At 50.0% G+C, this 16,407-nt stretch overlaps 7 protein-coding genes across 7 annotated transcripts; 3 read left to right on the top strand and 4 right to left on the bottom strand.

Moving 5' to 3' along the window:
• Window positions 1-145: 145 nt before the first annotated feature.
• On the top strand, window positions 146-3,118 carry PtrM4_143880 (uncharacterized protein; the record flags this gene model as incomplete). Its single annotated transcript, XM_066109703.1, has 1 exon — window positions 146-3,118. The coding sequence occupies one exon, from the start codon at window positions 146-148 to the stop codon at window positions 3,116-3,118; it is 2,973 nt and encodes a 990-aa protein (XP_065959686.1).
• Window positions 3,119-6,255: 3,137 nt separating this feature from the next.
• On the top strand, window positions 6,256-8,955 carry PtrM4_143890 (uncharacterized protein; the record flags this gene model as incomplete). Its single annotated transcript, XM_066109704.1, has 4 exons — window positions 6,256-6,278; window positions 7,896-8,388; window positions 8,437-8,592; window positions 8,761-8,955. The coding sequence occupies 4 exons, from the start codon at window positions 6,256-6,258 to the stop codon at window positions 8,953-8,955; spliced, it is 867 nt and encodes a 288-aa protein (XP_065959687.1).
• Window positions 8,956-9,013: 58 nt separating this feature from the next.
• On the bottom strand, window positions 9,014-9,127 carry PtrM4_143900 (uncharacterized protein; the record flags this gene model as incomplete). Its single annotated transcript, XM_066109705.1, has 1 exon — window positions 9,014-9,127. One exon carries the CDS (start codon window positions 9,125-9,127, stop codon window positions 9,014-9,016), a length of 114 nt encoding a protein of 37 aa, XP_065959688.1.
• Window positions 9,128-10,579: 1,452 nt separating this feature from the next.
• On the bottom strand, window positions 10,580-10,744 carry PtrM4_143910 (uncharacterized protein; the record flags this gene model as incomplete). The annotated part of the gene is made up of 2 exons (XM_066109706.1): window positions 10,580-10,640; window positions 10,692-10,744. 2 exons carry the CDS (start codon window positions 10,742-10,744, stop codon window positions 10,580-10,582), a joined length of 114 nt encoding a protein of 37 aa, XP_065959689.1.
• Window positions 10,745-13,085: 2,341 nt separating this feature from the next.
• On the top strand, window positions 13,086-13,348 carry PtrM4_143920 (uncharacterized protein; the record flags this gene model as incomplete). The annotated part of the gene is made up of 2 exons (XM_066109707.1): window positions 13,086-13,280; window positions 13,337-13,348. The coding sequence occupies 2 exons, from the start codon at window positions 13,086-13,088 to the stop codon at window positions 13,346-13,348; spliced, it is 207 nt and encodes a 68-aa protein (XP_065959690.1).
• Window positions 13,349-13,978: 630 nt separating this feature from the next.
• PtrM4_143930 (uncharacterized protein) lies at window positions 13,979-14,965 on the bottom strand (the record flags this gene model as incomplete). The annotated part of the gene is made up of 1 exon (XM_001942433.2): window positions 13,979-14,965. One exon carries the CDS (start codon window positions 14,963-14,965, stop codon window positions 13,979-13,981), a length of 987 nt encoding a protein of 328 aa, XP_001942468.2.
• Window positions 14,966-15,186: 221 nt separating this feature from the next.
• On the bottom strand, window positions 15,187-15,435 carry PtrM4_143940 (uncharacterized protein; the record flags this gene model as incomplete). The annotated part of the gene is made up of 1 exon (XM_001942455.2): window positions 15,187-15,435. One exon carries the CDS (start codon window positions 15,433-15,435, stop codon window positions 15,187-15,189), a length of 249 nt encoding a protein of 82 aa, XP_001942490.2.
• Between the last annotated feature and the right edge of the window lie 972 nt (window positions 15,436-16,407).

Here is a 16,407-nt window from a genome sequence, read left to right on the forward strand (position 1 = left end):
ACGAGGACCAGACGATCAAGTTATTGGCAACCTCTCAGAAACCTTTGGCCAGTGGGTATTAGAGTACAGTCCTCTACCCCAGGCATTTGTCCATACAAGAGCCATCACAACACGCACGCAGAGAGGACCAAAGAAGGCTTCAGCGATGCTATGGCACAAGAGACTCGGCCACCCAGGACCAGCAGCAATCGAGCATCTCGTGCAGCAGTCTGAGGGGGTGCGAGTTCAAGGGGTGACGACAGTACAATGCGACTCCTGCGGAAGAGCCAAGTCCAAGAGACAGATACGACGCCTACCACGAACAAACGACGAAGGCCCAGGAGAGCGACTTGCTATCGACTTCCATACATACGAAGTCCAGGCGATCACAAAAGAGAAGAGCCAAATGCTCATTACCGATCGTTTCTCAGGCCTCCAATGGGACCTATACTTTACCGACAACCGGACAGCCAAGTCCATTATCCGGCTGCTCACAACTTTCTTCTTATTTATGAAGAACCATTACAACATATCCGTTAAGACCATAGAGTCTGACAACGAGATCACAACTGTTAAGCCAGATGTCGAGCGATGGCTGGCAACACAGGGCATCAGAGTCGAGCCCTCAGCCCCAGACACACAGGCACAAAACGGTGGAGCCGAGCGCTCAGGGGGTGTAAACAAGGAGAAGGCACGCGCAATGCGACTTGACGCCAATCTCTCTTGGGAACTGTGGCCAGAAATCACTCGAGCCGCAGTCTATCTCTACAACAGAACCCCAAACTACAACAATCACTGGAAGACACCATACGAAGTCTTCTTCACACGAGTAGCTTTCAGCAACGGAATAGTCACATCTCTCCGAAAACCAAACCTCACTCACCTTAAGGCATATGGCTGCAAAGCTTTCGCCATGACAGACGACACCCACAGAGGGAAGTCGCGCCTACAACGCCTCGACCCAAAGGCATGGATCGGATACCTAGTCGGATACCGGTCATCAAACATCTACCGAATCTGGATACCGTCACTCGCCAAAGTGATGAGCACTAGAGACGTCGTCTTCGACGAACAGTCAATTTTCGATGGCAAAACCGAAGACCTAATGGACAACCTCATGCACAATACGCTAGAAGAAATCGCGACACACGTGAGGACCATTGAGCTGCCAACACCAGCGCAGCAACCAGAGACGGAGTCCTTCTATGAGGACAGTCCACCGGAGGAGTCACTCGCTCAGGACAGCGAGGGCGACCAGCCAGGATACTATCAAGGGAGAAAAATCCGGGACAGCTACCCGACACCTCCGGCGACACCGCCACCCGCAGCGTTGCTCGCGCGGCTAATGGCAGGAGCATCGCTAGATGAGAAGGATCGACAAGGAACCCCTAAGACTGCCCCATGGGCAGCAGCGTTCATGGCGGGTACCCAGGCCGGAAAGGTTGGAGAATACAGAGGAGTAGCTATGGACAAGGCTGCGATTGTGAGAATGCTCGCCAAAGGCTTGAAGCCCCATCGCAGCCAGCTACCACCTCTGCCAACATGCCGAACTAAGCTTGAGGACCACCCAATGGGAGAACTATTCAAAGAAGCAGAACAGTCCCATCTAGCAAGCCACTATCAAATGAACTCATGGACAGAGTTCCCCATAAAGAAAATCAAGCAAACAGGACAACAAATCCTGGGCTGCATGTGGGTATACACCTACAAACTTGACAAGCATCACCGACTACTCAAGTGCAAGGCACGACTAGTCGTCCGCGGTGATCAGCAGCGAAACATCACATCGCAAGACACCTACGCGGCAACACTCGCAAGCCGGTCGTTCCGAATGCTAACCGCAATTGCGGCAAAGTACGACCTAGAGCTCAAACAGTACGACGTGGCAAACGCCTTCGTGCATGCGACAATAGACCGAGAAGTATTCATGAGAATGCCACGCGGCCATCAGAAGCCAGGCACTATACTTAAGCTCAACAAGGCATTGTATGGACTGCGCATATCCCCGCTCCTCTGGCAGAAAGAGTTCACAGGCACTCTCAAAGAACTCGGGTTCCAGGAAGTACCGCACGAACCCTGCTGTCTCATCAAAGACGGCATCATTATCTTCTTCTACGTGGACGACATCATACTCGCATACCACAAAGACATGGAGCAATCCGCCCAGCAGGCAATTGCCCGCCTCCAGGACAGATACCTCTTTACTGGGGGAAACGACTTACAATGGTTCCTCGGCGTCGAGATTATCCGAGACCGAAAGGCGCGGACGATCCAGCTATCGCAGGCGGCCTACGCAGACAAGATCAGCAGACTGGCCGACCGTACCGACATTAGACACGACACGCCGATGGCGACTGCCGAACTACTACCAAGAGACGGCCTCGCCTCCCCATCAGAGATCAACAAATACCAGCGCAAGATAGGCTCGCTCCTCTTCGCAGCCGTGACCACTAGACCAGACATCGCCTTTGCGACGTCGCGGCTCGCCCGCTTTCTCTCCAACCCAGGACCGGAGCACCATGACGCTGCCGACCGAGTCCTCCAATATCTACTAGCGACAAAGCACCTCGCGCTACAACTCGGAGGAGGCGCTGGACTACAGATAGCCAGCGATGCTTCCTTTGCCGACAATACCCTAGACAGGAAGAGCTCACAGGGCTACGCGATCAAGCTCTTCAATGGACTCATCGCATGGAAAGCTAACAAACAAGACACTGTCACAACATCAACGACAGAAGCCGAGCTCCTCGCTCTATCTCAAGTAGCCAAGGAAGCTCTATTCCTGTCCCGTCTCCTCAAGGAGCTGAATATCCAGCTTGACACCCCTAGTATCACTATTCAATGCGACAACAAACAGACTATTCGCCTAGTCACCGAGGAGGTCTCAAAGCTTCAAACCAAACTCAGACATGTCGACATACACAATCACTGGATCAGACAGGAGGTGTCGACAGGCCGGATCTCCGTAGAGTACATACCTACCGCGGATATGATCGCCGACGGTCTCACCAAATCATTGCCACCAAACAAATGGCCAGAATTCCTAGAACAACTAGGACTAGTCCCGCTAAGGAAATCCTGGCGAGAAACTCGGCACCGCTCGAAGAAATTCAAGAGAAACTTGAAAATCTCGTGGTAAGCCTTGAGTAGGACTAAGTGCCCAGCTTGCAAGCGTGAAGAGCGTCCAAGCTGAAGGGGTGTGTCAGATAATAGCACTGTTGAAGATGAGAGCGTACAGACGCTGGGTTAGACTAGCGCGACCCGGCATCTGAGAGAGCCAATCGGATCACAGGAAGGCTTGGCACCCCCCAGGTGTGCCCACAACCGTAGACAGAACCAAAAACACAATCAATAATCAATATCATCACGATCATTACCCATTTCATCAGTATTCCAGATAAGAGTGAATATCTGACACCTATATACAGACGCCTACACCAAATACCCTCTCCACCGAACGCCCTAAACCGACTCGATATACCGACCCCATATACCGAACCGCTCTAGCACCTGCTGTCACCAGCACACTCACGAGCAAAACATTGACTAGGCAAGATGTATAGATCTATTAGTGGTTGTAATAGATCCCTATATGCAGACGCCTACACTAAACACCAATATTTTCTTTCCAAAAAGAGCTCGCTGTTACATCTCTTTCTATTTTATCACACTGCTCTTTAGCATCCGCGCCAATGGAAGACTAACTCTGAAATTGGACTACGCAACTATCCTCCAAATTGTACAAGACCTATAGAAACTCCATATTGAACAACATACATAGAACGGCTTAGCCAAAGTCCTACATAGTCACCGACTGATACAGGACTCTAATTATTATTATTATTATTGTTGAGAATACAGTCCGTAAGTGACTTGGTGGTATCAAGCGGAGGAGTAGTCACATGATTGGTGACACGTGCAGGTGGGTCCTAGCGGGGAGCTTGGACGCAGCTGCACGCAACACGGATCTACGAACGTGTGAATAGCTCCTTAGTCAATACAATACGAGTCGTACCACCACTACCGTTGTGCCTTAGAGAGCGCTCTATTAGGTAGTCATACTACTACTAATAGTGCCAGCTTCTCAATAATTATTATATTTCCATTAGAGTCCTGTATCAGTCGGTGACTATGTAGGACTTTGGCTAAGCCGTTCTATGTATGTTGTTCAATATGGAGTTTCTATAGGTCTTGTACAATTTGGAGGATAGTTGCGTAGTCCAATTTCAGAGTTAGTCTTCCATTGGCGCGGATGCTAAAGAGCAGTGTGATAAAATAGAAAGAGATGTAACAGCGAGCTCTTTTTGGAAAGAAAATATTGGTGTTTAGTGTAGGCGTCTGCATATAGGGATCTATTACAACCACTAATAGATCTATACATCTTGCCTAGTCAATGTTTTGCTCGTGAGTGTGCTGGTGACAGCAGGTGCTAGAGCGGTTCGGTATATGGGGTCGGTATATCGAGTCGGTTTAGGGCGTTCGGTGGAGAGGGTATTTGGTGTAGGCGTCTGTATATAGGGATCTACAAGAGAGAGAATAGATCTATACAGCTATTGCCTGGTCGATGTTTTGCTCGTGCGTGTGCTAGTGAAAGCAGGTGCTAGAGCGGTTCGGTATATGGGGTCGGTATATCGAGTCGGTTTAGGGCGTTCGGTGGTGTAACAGGCTGAGCCTATTACATGCGCTACGCTGTGTGCGTAGCTGTCGTCATGCGATTCCTTCGAGATACATCTATAGGTTTCTGTCATCATCCATCTAATTCTACTTCGGCCCATCTTCGGTCCGCTCCTGTATTTATGTACAGCTAGCATCCTTTTGTAGCTCTTTGTCAAATCCACTCTGTTACAAGGCATCTCTTGATCAGTCATCTGTGTATCGTCATCGATACAGCCGCTGGGGTCTAGCCCCTTACAGGTGGAGAGGGTATTTGGTGTAGGCGTCTGTATATAGGGATCTACAAGAGAGGTAATAGATCTATACATCTAGTGCCTGGTCGGTGTTTTGCTCGTGAGTGTGCTGGTGAAAGCAGGTGCTAGAGCGGTTCGGTATATGGGGTCGGTATATCGAGTTGGTTTAGGGCGTTCGGGTATAGGTAGCATCTAGATATATAGGCCTATTACTTTGCAGCAATAGAGCTATATACCTAAGGAAGAGCCGTTGCTCTGTCGGTTTCGTAGAGGGTGCCTTCGATCGAACATCTAAAATCAGTTGGCGCACGGGCCACTTGCAGAGATTTCTCTCAACTAAGGCCAGGTAACAACTCTGTCAAAGTTGCAGCGGCCAGCGCGCCCGCCACAACGCCTGCACGCAAGAGCAGACGTTGGAAACTGATTCTAGGAAGGCATTTCAATGGAATTGAGATGAAAAAAGGGTAATCCAGGACCTTTTTGTCATCTCGAAAAGTTGGTGTTCGTTGCGCGCGGGGTTATAGGATCTGTCTCTTCTAACCTAACTGTCTGTGACTGCCATGCAATCACTGATCAGTGTTGGTAGGCCTTGTACGATCGTACGGGTGAATAACAACAACGAGGTTCTTCTGGTGACTGGTATTGGTATTGATCTTCTACGAACATAGCTGCTACGAAGGTACACCTAAGCTCTGCGCAAGGTGGGCCGAAGTCGGGCCGAAGTGTCAAGCAGCCGACGTCTCTACCGATACTCACGATCCGACACAACAAGCATAATAACTTAGCAAATTATCACGAGGCAAGGGCTTAGGCATAGAGTGGTGGCGGTACTAGTTAATTATTTGTTAGATGTAGGAGGACCACGCAGATATAAGGAAGAAAGTTGTTGTATTAAGTGATTTAACAGAGAGCGATTATATACATAAGTAGCGAGCTAAGTAAGCACGCACTAGTGGGTTATGTGAGTACATCATTCATAGTGTACTTAGTGCACAAGGTGCTAGGTCTGACATTATTATGCGGCTAAAGTTGATTCCTTTTGCAAAGGAGTGCATGAAAGAGAGGCCTAGTACTGTGATTCAAGAGGATAAAGCACCTGCTTACAGCTATTACGTTTAAAGCCGGGTGTACAGTTAAGAGCACGTAGCACAGTTGCTTTAGTGCGGTAATTCACCTAACTTGAATGCTATTAAGCCTTGCTAGTTTTAGATGAAGAGATTCACAACAAAGAAAGGAGCTCCTAAGAGTAGAGCTCAAGCTATTCGTGCGTAGGAACAGTGCTGGGATGAGCTGCCTCAAGAGAAGATACAGGCCTAGATTGAGCGTATTCTAATCTATATCAAACAGATTATTGACTTAGAGGGAGGAAATGAGTACAAGGAGGGCAGAAATGTACGTAGGACTGATTGAAATCAATTGTATCGGGCCAAATCACCCCTGTACTTGCTCCGTGCGCTGACTAGGGGGGGTGGGAAAAGACTTTTTAAATGCACCTCCGTACAAGCTATCTCGTGCTGAAGGTTATTCGGAGAGCGCCTCGGAATAACCTTCTGCCTATAGACTGTGCGGATGGTCTAAGCGTCGTTCGGACCGAGATATCATCGAGGATTCACCAACTAGGCTCCAGCCCATTACAGCCCTAGCCCTAACCCGAACCACAGAAACAGCCTAGGGAAGGAACGACGCCCTGAAGTTCAACTGTGTTAGTAGTCGAAGATGCAAGATTATTAGCTAGTAACTTACGGGTTGGCAGTCTCCAGGATGGCAGTTATTGGGCTGTCCCAGACTTGCTATCAGTCAGTCTACTCAGTTCAGACTGACTGAACTGACTGAATCTTGGCAGTCAGTTCAGTTAGTCTTCGTTCCGTCCGGATATCAGTTCAGTCAGTCCAGAGACCTCTGGACTGACTGAACTGACTGAATTAGACTAAATTGGACTGAATCTAGCTCTTTGAAGCCGTGTTTTGCAGTCACGATAGCAACTTCTAGTGTTGCTTAGAACACGACTTGTCGCTGCAACTAAGACAGACGCTAGTCTTGAATAGGAAAACGCTTGTCTCGTTTGGGTTAGAGATAATACCCGAGCCAATTAGACTCTGCTAATTACGCTAGGGCCATATGGCAGCCTTGACGCGTCGCGCCTACTCTAGCAAACTAATGCTACAACACTCTAGCCACAAACAATTTAGTGTACTTTATGTCTACTCCTTCGAGCTTAAGCCTCCGCCGCCTTGTCGAACGCGATAAGTGCAGTTCTCCTCTACCGTCGCTATCGAACGCGCCCACTGTTGGGGATACTGCGAGCGAGGCTTAGCCTAACAAGCCCGTGGCTATACATGCAGACTTACCTAACGACGATAACTATTACGTTGGGTTTGATTTTAAGCGCGTACTGTACCTCGAGCGACGCCAAGCAGAGCGTAGTCGCGGCGCAGTAAGGAGCTAGATCTACCGCCACGGCTAGGGCGTATAGCACCGCAAGCACAAGAAGAATTACTAGCTTTGCTAGATCTGCCACAAGCAACAGCGGTAACAGGAGGCCTACTACGAGGCTGATAGCACTACAAACGCCGGTCGACACCTCTTAAGCAACAGGCCTAGGCACTCACTTGGACCTAACGGACCTATACTAATTGCTAGCCGGGAGGGCAACATTATAGGCGCGCTCGCAAAATCACAAGTCTACATAATAAGGTCTAGAGGTGTAGAGGTCTCCTAGGAGGTTGCTAATGAGATAGCGGCAAGCTTTTTATCCTCTTAGTTTCAAGACGCGCTAAAGGACTAGGTAATTGCTAACAACTAGAGCCTACGCGTAATAGAGACGCCGCAGTTTCGAAATATGATCGCGGCCGCAAGTCCCCTAGCGGAAGCTCTCCTTTAGCGTAGCCACTAGACGCTCCGCGATTATATTATTGCTGAGTACAACGCGTACGTACCAGCCGTTGCCGCCTACCTTCGCGAAGCCTAGTCGCTTATACACGTTTCCTTTAACAACTGGACCTTAACTAGCGGACGGTACGCTTTCACCGGCCTCTGCGTACACTACCTTAACGGCGAGGGCAAGCTAGTTGACCACTTGCTCGGGTTACCTAAGCTCCACGGGGCGCACACTGGCAATAATATTGCCTTAGTAGCGGCGACAATACTACAGCTATTTAGTGTTGACGACATAAGCGTTAGATACTTTGTGCTTAACAACGTAAGCAACAACGATACTGCGGTTAAGTCTTTAGCAGAGGAGTTCAACTTTACTGCAAGCGAGCGGCGGCTGCGCTGCTGCTGCCACATCCTTAACCTAGGCGCGCAGTTAGTAATTTGGGGTAAAGATCGTAGCGCGTACGAGAACGACGCCGCTCACCTTAACGACGAGGAAAAGTACATAGATAAGTGGCGCAAGTACGGCCCTATTAGGGTCCTTTTTGACGTAATCGCGTCTATCTGCACGCCGCAAACTCGACAGCTATTAGAGCGCCTACAGCGTGACGAGGCAGAGGCGATAGGCGTTACAGCTAATATCTAGCAACTTGTTAAGCCTGTTAAGACGCGCTAGAATAGCTATTTCGACACTTTTGTGCGCGCAGCTGAGCTACATAGTCCTATCGACAGCTATATTAAGTTCAAACTCAAGGAGCACAGTGCCGCAACAGCACCATCACGACGCCGGAAGAACCGCGAGCTGCTGCCTGCTGCGCAGCCGCGACTATATGTACGCGAGGGTGGCCTAAGCGGCAAGGACTAGGCGACGATTACGGAGTATATCCAACTCCTCGAGCCATTTGCGGAAGCTACACGGCTGCTTGAAGGCCGCGGCCGACACGGCCGGCACGGCGCTATATAGGAGGTTTTAGTAACGTTTGAATAGCTTCTTAACTAGCTTGAGGCTCTCAAAGACCGCCTTAAGGACATTAATTACGAAGATCCTAACGCGCCCGAAGACCATCTTGTTACGCACGTTAACCTTGCGCATAGTAAGCTTGCCGAGTACTACGAAAAATTCGATAACGCGCCTGTTTACTATGCCGCTACGATCCTCCACCCGCACTACAAAAACCACCTTGCGGCGCTCTAGAAGGTGCCTAACACCTATATCACCGCCCGCGACGGCGTCCACTATCGCGATGGCTGGCTTAATAATAACCATCGGGCGTTCTTGCGAATGTGGCAGGAGCGGAGCAACGCTGCGGTCGACGTAGCCGACGCAGTAACGCCGCCGCAAAAGAAGCCCCGGCTGGGGTTGTCATCGTCGCGATCAGCCTTTCTGCAGTCGTCGATTGAGACCAATCTGCGGCAGGTAGAGGCAGGTCTAAGGGAGGATAAATATAAGATCTAGAGGCGGCAACCGGCGTTAGCTAAAGAGGATCGGCTATCGCTTAACCCGCTGCTCTACTAGGAGTCAGTTACTGGACAATTTCCATTACTCTCTAAGTTTGCTATTAACATACTCACAATACCGGCGGCAGCAGCAGACTGCGAGCGGACATTCAGCGAGCTTGGCGACATGTTAGGCACGCGGAGACTCCATATAAAGCCAAAGCTTGTCGCAGCTTTACAGAGTTTAAAGAGCTAGAAGAGGCTTGGTATACAGCCAGCAACCATGTCTACTTATGGGCCAGCAGGTGTACTATCAGAGGAAGAAATTTCAAAAATACAAGAGCAGCTATCCCAGTTTGATATTAGTTAATTTAGATTAGATCAGTCCAGGTCAGTTTAGATCAGTCCAGGTCAGTTTAGATCAGTCCAGGTCAGTTCAGTCAGTCCACAGCAGCAGCAACGTCAGTTCAGTTCAGTCAGTCCACAGCAGCGGCAACGTCAGTTCAGTCCAGTCCAGTTCAGTGACCTTCAAACATCAGTTCAGTCAGTCCGGAGGTCTCCGGACTGACTGAACTGACTGATAGCAAGTCTGGGCTGTCCAGCCTTGGTTGAGCGTTGGGGATCGCGCGCCATATATTGCGAGGACGGTGCAGCTAACGCCACACTAAATAGCACGAAGGATACGAGTATAAACTTCATCTTGGTTGTTGGTTGCGAGGAAGTCGAAGTAAGGTGTAATTGAGTTTGACACTTATTGTCTCGTGGCATTCATTCCTTATAAACTTCAATGTCACTGCGATGAGTAATCAACAGCTATCTATACTATCCGAAGTAATACCGATGTTAAGTATTTTGAGAATTTTCAGCGGGAAAAGGACCGTCTTCTTGTAGCCCATGATCGCTCTATCTGACTCGTAAAGGCCCGACATAATATATGCGCTATGCCTAGATAGAGATTATGGAAGTTACTGCAGAATGTCTCCGACCTTGTGCTTTCCATGTGAAGGCTAGTTTGTTCATGCTGGCGCTCTTTGCGAGATGTACGCTGCAGCCTGCACGATAGCGAGCGGCATGTACTCAAGCGCCACTGCGAGTTCGGCTACATCACCGCTGTCTCCCTACACTCCTAGCTTCTTCTTGAACAGCGTGAGCGCCTGCGCCTCGTCTATTAGGTCTTGACCCGGTCGGCCATGTCGCGGTAGCTAGAGTCCGCAACAAGCAAGCGATAGGCAGATTGGTTACCAGATTAGGACTGTCACGGACCAGATAGTGATCTTTCAAGGCCTAATCCAGTAATCAATCTGCCTATCGCTTGCTTGTTGCGGACTCTAGCGGTAGTTCTGCTCGAACCGGGCCGCGTTGCTAGCGTGTACCCAGAACACCTACGTCTCCGGCGACTGCTCGCGCGTGCGGTAGGCATGCTCGATGGCAAGCTGCGACTTGCTACTCTGCAGTTAGCGTGTGCTGTCGTCGATAGGGTTGTGAACTACTAACCTGACGCCGCCTAGACCGACAAGCGCGCTACACGCGAGCCTATCGCAGCGCATCTTTGGCGGACCTAGTTAAGTGTCGTCCCCCGCTCGACGAAGTCGGCGTCGCGGGCAAAGGGTATGAGGGTCGATAGCGGTGGTGGAGTCTCGCGTCGCTCTTGAGGCGGGGCTTATTAGCACTTGCTCGGGCCCTACACTTCTAGGGCAGTCCCGCAACTCACCGGGGGGCAGGTAGAACGCAGCGCTCACCGGGCCGTTAATAGTGCCGGCCTAGATACCATCGTTCCTATCGCCGAAGGATACCGTTGATGCCATGATACCGCAGACCACCCCGTCCGCCTAAACCCAATACGTTTGTCACACCGAGACTCATCTACATACACGAGGTAATAGGAATAAAAGGAGGACAGATTGTGCAGGTAGTAGTCGCGGAGGTCTGTGTTGCGTCCGCTAGCCACTCGACAGCAGGCTTTCTTCGACCAGCCAGCAGACTTCAACGTGCGGCTAATAGTAGAAGTTGGCACGAGTGTCCCAAACTCGTCCAATAGAAAGACAGCCATTTCGTCAAGGTATTGATCGGGCTTTTCATAAAGGTGCTCGCGGAGAGCTTCGAGTATCGTCGGAGTTACAGATCAAGGGCATCCACCGCCGTTCCATAGCGCTTCGACGGATCCAAAGGCGCACAGGTTAGAGCGAATGTACGTAACGGCGCGAATACTACAGCCAGCTGCGTCAGCCATCTAAGCAGCCGTAAGCTCGTTACTTAGTATCATGTCACGAATCATCCTGCGCTGTGAAACCGCCATCTTTTCCAAACGATAGTTCTAGAGCAATAGGTGGCGGTAATGTCGGAGTAGCGAGGAAGGTAAGGCGACCGAGAAGCCTGCAAGCCAACGGTGCAAACCAGGCTGAAGCACAGCTAAGCGCCCACAGAAGGCAACAATCAAATAAGTGGGGCTTAGAATTCAATATTCGGTTTGTTTGATTTCCGCTTTAGGTTTAACGGCTTCCTATATAGGCTTAACTCTAACCCTGTTGGGTTAGCGCCTAGATTTGAGCTATTATTTGATTTGATTGTTGCCTTCTGTGATGGCCGGCCTGGTGGAGTGTGTGTACCATGAGCCTCTGGTCTCTGGTCAGGTGCTTTCTGTGCTTTGGGGTACTTGGCTCATCCATATTGCCTGTGAGTAGAGAGAAAAGCCCCAAAAACAGAGTGGTGAGGAGGCAAAAAGTGGCTTGCAGATCACTAAGAAAGAAGAGGCTTGGTATCATCCGAAGTGGCGCCGAACTAGTGCCCCACTGTACAAAACTTATGCCTGATACCACGGTAGTTCCTTCTGGTTCGTGTTAGCATGCACGTCCCTGCATATGGCACGTGAGGTGGGTCAATCCGTCGATCGGAATGATTGTTGCGGAGTCTGCTCAAGCCGAGCTAAGCTCAACCTCGAAAATCAAGCGCTTGGCAAGCTAAGCTTCCTAAAACGTCCTTTCACTATGGGGCGAGCTAAGGTAGAGCAGGCGGCTTGGCTTGGCTTGCTTGTTGACAAGTGTAACTGTGCTTGTCGGCGAGATGATTTGCGACAGCATTCGGAGAATCGCGAAGAGAAAATTTGCAAGAACAGCAGATGATAGCTGGCTCCGGCCAGAGTTGTCAACAATCAAGCCAATCTGCAATCAAGCCAAATGTGGCCCCTGCTCACTAGCCTTGTCGATCAGCCACGGGCCTATAAGAGAGACGTGCCAACCCTCTATTTAGGTATAGCTGTACCTGTATTTTCTAGGCCGCTAGTAAGCAGGGGCCACATTTGGCTTGATTGCAGATTGGCTTGATTGTTGACAACTCTGGCTCCGGCTCGTTCACGAAAAGGCTATGTCTCGTGAGATGTTCTCTAAGACTTTCGGGGCGATAATTCCTGTCAAGCATCGTTCTAAGGACAGTCTTGCAACAACAACAGGGCCACGAAAAGAAAAGCACAAGAGACAAACTGGCACTACAGACTAAACAACACTAATTACTAAATAGGAGCGGTGGGAAGTATGGACATGCAACAATAGGAAGAACGTAGTGGTCTTTGAGGGGTTGTCTCAAGCGGCGATCGCAATTTTCCGAAAGCGTTTAGTTTTGGAATAGGGGGCTGTTCCGTGTCGGCATACCTGAGTAGGCTTTTCGCCTGGGTTGAAGTCCCAGCTGGAGCAGCTTTGGAGCAGCTGGCTCGCCCGGAGTCAGCCCGGAGCCTATGCGGAGCTCGCCTTAGAGCACACACATATAAAAACCTATCTCCGGACGAAGTCAGATCGATAGTCAATTCATCCTGATTATTCACGGCATTAGTCTCTTGATCAGCCCGTTACACTTATACCCTGCACTTTTCCTCTACAAAACCAATCTATTGCCACTATGCGCTTCTTTACTGTCCTCTCTATCCTATCTATTGGCCTTGTGGCCGCGACGCCTCTCGCTGGCCCAGAGGCCGCCGCTATAGCTCAACCCGACAGCGCTGGGCAGTCTTGTGGATCCTGCTGCCTTGGGGGGGAAGCAATTAAGAATTGTTGTACGGGAACGGGATGCAACTACTGTGCAGGTACAGGAGGTGTATGTTATTATATATACTAGTACGCTATGCGGTCAGACTGCTAATTGTTGAATAGGAAATTTGCTAGAGAGCTACACTTATAAACCTTAAAAGGAAACTTGTCGGATTCTCATGCTCTGATCCAGAATATGGACTCGACGAGATCGTGGGTGGTTTTGGTGGTGCCCGAAGGGCCTTCCGGACCCTAAGGCAGAATATAGGGTAGCTAAGCGTACTCTAGGCAGAGTAAATGCAAAATAGGATATATTCACAATAGAGCCGTTGTGCTGTGTACAGAATGGATTGATTGTTATGATTGATGTGCTACGGTGTCAATTTTGAGGTGGGAGGATTGACCCTTGCGCTCCGGGCCGATTCGCCTCTTGGCTTCAAGTTCAAATCAACTCAACCTTATCTCAACCGGATTTATTATTATTATTATTGTTGGAAGGTCTATAGCACTAGTGCTGAAAGGAAATAACGATAACTAGGAATGCATTCTGTTCGGTGATGGTGATTGATTGTCTACGAACATAGCTGCTACGAAGGTATACCTAAGCTCTGCGCAAGGTGGGCCGAAGTCGGGCCGAAGTGTCCAGCAGCCGACGTCTCTACCGATACTCACGATCCGACACTGGAAGTCTTTTCTTTCTGGGTAGCTAGTAACTCTGCTTGTATCGGTAGTGACAGTATGTGTTGATGGTAACTGTGTGTAGCATCAACCATCAAAGCTTGTCGGCCTCTGCACCCATCCCTCTACTCGGACTGTCAGCTTATTGCCGTCAATAAAGCGTTCAAGAGCGCGGTTTGGCGATGCCTTGGTGAAGGCGTCTGCAGGATTGTCTTCACCATTGATCCAGCGGATCTCCGTGATCTCGCGACGCTCATATGATTGGCGCAGCGCCATGATGTCAATCATGAGACGCTTTTCCTTCGTCGTCCCAAGCTTTACTAGGCACTCGTACAAGGAGTACGAGTCTGTACAGATAACCAAGGGAATTGCAGGTAGTCTAAGTCGTTCTGTAACTATCCTCAGCGTGGTTGCAACTGCAATGCCTATGTCAAAGCCGTTGACCATGCCGTAGATCTCTGAGGCCAGTACGCTCCGTGTGATGCGCTTGCATTTTGTAGAGCTGTAGTGGATCACGTTGCCCTGTATTGTGAAGGTGTTGACGTCAATAGACTCGTTGACGAGCATAAGGACAAAGCCTAGCTGTGAGCTGAGGTCCTTGTTGTTGGCAAAGGAGCCATCCACAAAGACCATCAACTTGGCCTCCATAAGATTGACAGTGACGTAGTGCAGGCCACGATCGAGATTCTCCATCTGCCATTTCAGGCGTTTGTTGAGTGCCTTGATGTCCTCGTCTGATGGTTGCTGAGCTTGAGCAGCGACGGACAGGTCAAATGACGCCTCTGGTTGGCATGTTGATGCGATGTACGCTCCGCGGGCGCGCTGCTCGGTGTACTGTTGCGCGCGGTCGGGTGCCCTGATATCCACAAGCCTGATCCTTCCTCCTTGTCCTTTCTGCCTAAGGGTCAAGACTCTGCTGGCGTCCATCGTGAGTGTACATCCATTGAAGTCTAACTGCACTTCTGGTGTCAGCCTTGCTTTTGGCTTTGACCTGAACTCTGCCTTCTGGATCTTCTTCTCTTCACGTGACGAGAACGCTGGTGTCCCGAGCATGAGAGTGTCGTCTGTCTGCATGCCAACGATGCCGAAGATGCCTGCGTCGTCGCTGTTCGTGATCAATAGGCATGGGTCGTACGCACAGTCCGCAACAATCAATTAAGTGGGTCCTAGAAGGTTCAGATTGGATTGATTGATTACCGCTTTAAGCCTAGTAGTTACCTATAGGAGTTTAAGCCCTACCTAGATAGGTAAGTGGGTCTAGGAGAGTGACCGGATTGAATTGATTGTTGCGGAGTCTAGTCGTACGTCGATGTTGCCATGTCCAGTTCCTTGCAATGGTGTCCGTGATACGTTGTCCACCAGTGGACTCCTGCCTCAGCGATTCCATACAGCGGCTTGATCACATGGAGTAGCGTGCCTTCTGGATATCGATGGACTAGCTCAGTAGGAAGATGTGCGAGTATCGTCCTCTTCAGGGTTGTCTGCGCCTGGGGATACGCCTGCGTAATGTCACGGAGCTCGATGTTCATTCCGCGTTGTACCATCTCGGGCGCCAGCGACATAATCAGGCGCTGGCTACATCGCTGTATGGTTGGAGATTGCGTCAGAATAGTCTCCTTGCCGTGGTCCTGGTAGCCTTGGATAACTAGGCGGGATTTCTCATAGGGCTTGGTTGTCTTTCCCTTGACCTCACGTACTAGGCGTGACTTGAAGATCCGGATCTTGCTGTGTAGCCTCTCGTCGTATTGCTCAAATTTAAAGACTCCACGACCTACGAGGTCGCTGATCTCTTGGTCATCAGACGCTTCAAAGGGGGCGCCTGAGGTTGTGATCACTCCATCGTTACGTAGCTTGATAGCTAGCTCAAGATCGTCCTGCTCCTTCTTGGTGATGTACGCGTGCGCCTTCCGCTTGTTCTTTGACCCTGGAGGGCGGCCTCTCCTGCGTGGTTGCACTGCCGGTGGTACTGCTACCGGCTCATGCGGCTCATTCGGCGCGTGTGGCGCATCGGGGTCGCTCCAAAGGTGGTCTGGTCTGTAGTATGTAGACTCCGCAACAATCAATTCAATCCGGTCACTCTCCTAGACCCACTTACCTATCTAGGTAGGGCTTAAACTCCTATAGGTAACTACTAGGCTTAAAGCGGTAATCAATCAATCCAATCTGAACCTTCTAGGACCCACTTAATTGATTGTTGCGGACTGTGGTAGTATGGCTTGACGACAGTGGATCTGAATGTCGTTGGACCATTGACCATGTCAACAGTGACGTTGTGGCCATCACAGTCCGCAACAATCAATTAAGTGGGTCCTAGAAGGCAGAGATGCCAACAATCAAATCAATCAAGCTTCAGGCCCTATACTTGCTTTGATTGACGTTTTCTTGGTGTTGAGCTTGCTTTGATGGGCTTGATAGGTCGATCAGTGAGGCTTGATTGGTGAGCTTGATGGGCTTGATCGCTAGGTAGCCTTAGGAAGCTCCGAAGAGTGAAAAAGGCGGTTTCTGGAGCCAAAAAA

The sequence above is a fragment of the Pyrenophora tritici-repentis genome, chromosome 9, assembly GCF_003171515.1.
Source record: "Pyrenophora tritici-repentis strain M4 chromosome 9, whole genome shotgun sequence".
NCBI lineage: Eukaryota > Fungi > Ascomycota > Dothideomycetes > Pleosporales > Pleosporaceae > Pyrenophora > Pyrenophora tritici-repentis.